The 2,331-nt window shown below is 34.7% G+C and overlaps 1 protein-coding gene across 1 annotated transcript; it reads right to left on the minus strand.

Annotated features, from left to right (window-relative positions):
• Nucleotides 1-591: 591 nt before the first annotated feature.
• On the minus strand, nucleotides 592-933 carry LOC120187652 (uncharacterized protein At5g19025-like). Its single transcript, XM_039191322.1, has one exon. The coding sequence runs from the start codon at nucleotides 931-933 to the stop codon at nucleotides 592-594; it is 342 nt and encodes a 113-aa protein (XP_039047253.1).
• Between the last annotated feature and the right edge of the window lie 1,398 nt (nucleotides 934-2,331).

Below are 2,331 nucleotides of genomic sequence, written 5' to 3' on the forward strand. Positions count from 1 at the left end.
TTTGCAATATACTAATATGAAGCCGAGACTGTAGGTAACGCTGTTGAGTATACCAGATGAAGAAAGATTTAGAAGACCTTGTAGTTAAGCCCTAAAGTATACCCAAGTCTGAGTCTTCATTCACTTCTTCATTTACCATGAGAGAGAAAATCCCAGATCTTGTTCTTCTTCCACGACCCTGCTTTTGCAAGACTAACTCATAAATCAAACTCGGACTAGGGACTTGGATAATACTTATTGCCTGCCCATCTATCAAGGAATAGATCCGACAAGCTTGACTACAATCCGTATCATAGTCAAATAGTTCTCAGAACACATTACAAATAAAATAGTTCAACAAAAGCATGGCAATCTAATACCTGAAATGTTTCAAATTTCAGTGATCTAAAACTACATAAAAAAATTGTAGAACTAAGAACACAATGCATAAGCTGTAGAACATAAATTTGCAGTAAAATAACAATAAAATAAACGAAAGAAAGGGTTATTATATTCCCTCAGATTAAACTAACTTTGAGAAGGCACTCCTCTCTGCATTATGACCACTTTCTATATTGGTTTAATTCTCTATCTATATTGTATCCTGAAATCCTATTTCTTGATCTTCCGTTTCTTCTTGGGCCCCGGAACATCCAATATACCGACCGAACATCCACATTTAGCTCGAAATATAAGCACTGCTCTTCCATTAACAGGTGCCATCCTCTTTAACTCAGCTTCCAATTCCTTATGACGGTTGTGCAGCAATTCTAAAAGTCCTCGAGTAACACCATCTTTAGGTGTGGTGCTTGAATTCTTAACACATTCTTCGGTTTCCAACTGAATATCAAATTCGGTCGCCTTACTAAGCCCTTTACAGTGAGGTTTTCCACATTTCCTACTTGTACAAAAAAGCAAAATCGAAGCAACTATTGCAGAACAAGAAATTTGCATTCTTTTTATATGTGAAGCTTGAGTGGACCTGAAATTTGCATTATTCCTTAGTCTCTGATACCAGTTTGCCCTCTTTTTACTTGTGTCTCATGCTATTCCTTTTCGTGATAAAAATATGCAATTTATATGTTGTTTTCCTAACTGTTAGGCATTACTGGAATGTTTGATTGATAAAGAAATGCAGCTTTTAGACCAAAAGGAGCTGCTCTCTTACTCTATTCCGATTTTCCTGCAACACCTAATGCTTGCTTGTTATTTAAATTTAATATGTCTTCTAATCTTGGTCAGTTGTTTACACAACATAGATGATTTAATTGATTAACCTCTCAATTTTTGGTTAAGTGTATTTTAATTGAGTGTAGAAAGCCACCACCATCAGAGTAGCATCTCGCCACCGTCGTACTCTTCCGGTCGTCAACTGTCAACCACTTGCAGGTATGCTTTCTTCTCCATCACACCTTACAGTTAATCTGCCATGTTGTTTTGCTTGGGTTTTTTTAATTGTGAATGTTGGGGGTTTTGTGAAACCCCTTTTGATTTTCACATTCATGGGTTGAAACTTGAAAGCACGATAGTTACATTTGTTGTGCTGTGCGGGTGTTGGAGAAGGGCTATGTAATCTATTTGACTTAAAGAAGCAGATTACCATATGGAGATAAAAACAGGTATATACTCTAAAACAGAAGCCTCTAGGAATTAACAAGACAAAAAAAGAAAAGGTTCATTCAGAAAGATAAAATAAAATCTGCCCTAAACATAGTTTAAGTGCCATGTTTATGTGTAGATTAATAATGTTATAAGGACATGTTTCATAGTTTTGATGTTTATTAGGCCCCTTATATAGGTCTCTTTTCCATAATTTTCTTATGTCACAAATTTATCAACAAATTTATCCAGGAATTTATTAATTATATAAATTGTGAAATTAAATGTAATGCTTATGTTTATGTTCTAACTTTCTCTATAATATTAGAAATTAACATTTGAAATTGAAACTCCAGAAATACGAAATGGATAAGAGTTGGATGGATTTCTCAAGGGTAAGCGTCGAATATCGAAATGGAGTCAAAAACTTTCTAAATTTAACTTTTCTAAATGCAAGCCAAGAGAATATGATTCTTTGCCCTTGTAAGAAGTGTGCTAACATTAATTGCCACATTCGTGAAGTTGTGTACGAGCATCTAGTTGTTTTTGGATTTGTTCGGGGTATAGAAAATGGATCTTTCTTGGAAAGATTATATATGATAGATCTGCTTCCACAAGTTATTCGACTTATTCTGCTCCTTCTCACCATCCAACTGTTAGAGAAGATGACATAGAAGGGATGTTACGAGATGTATTTAATATGCACAATCATCAGCAGTATGTTACAAAATATTATTGTGACAATGATGTTAA

The sequence above is a fragment of the Hibiscus syriacus genome, unplaced genomic scaffold (assembly GCF_006381635.1).
Source record: "Hibiscus syriacus cultivar Baekdansim isolate YM2019G1 unplaced genomic scaffold, ASM638163v2 tig00113725_pilon, whole genome shotgun sequence".
Lineage (NCBI taxonomy): Eukaryota > Viridiplantae > Streptophyta > Magnoliopsida > Malvales > Malvaceae > Hibiscus > Hibiscus syriacus.

Coding starts and splice junctions, on each gene's coding strand:
- LOC120187652 (XM_039191322.1), bottom strand. CDS start 933: ATGCAAATTTCTTGTTCTGCAATAGTTGCTTCGATTTTGCTTTTTTGT.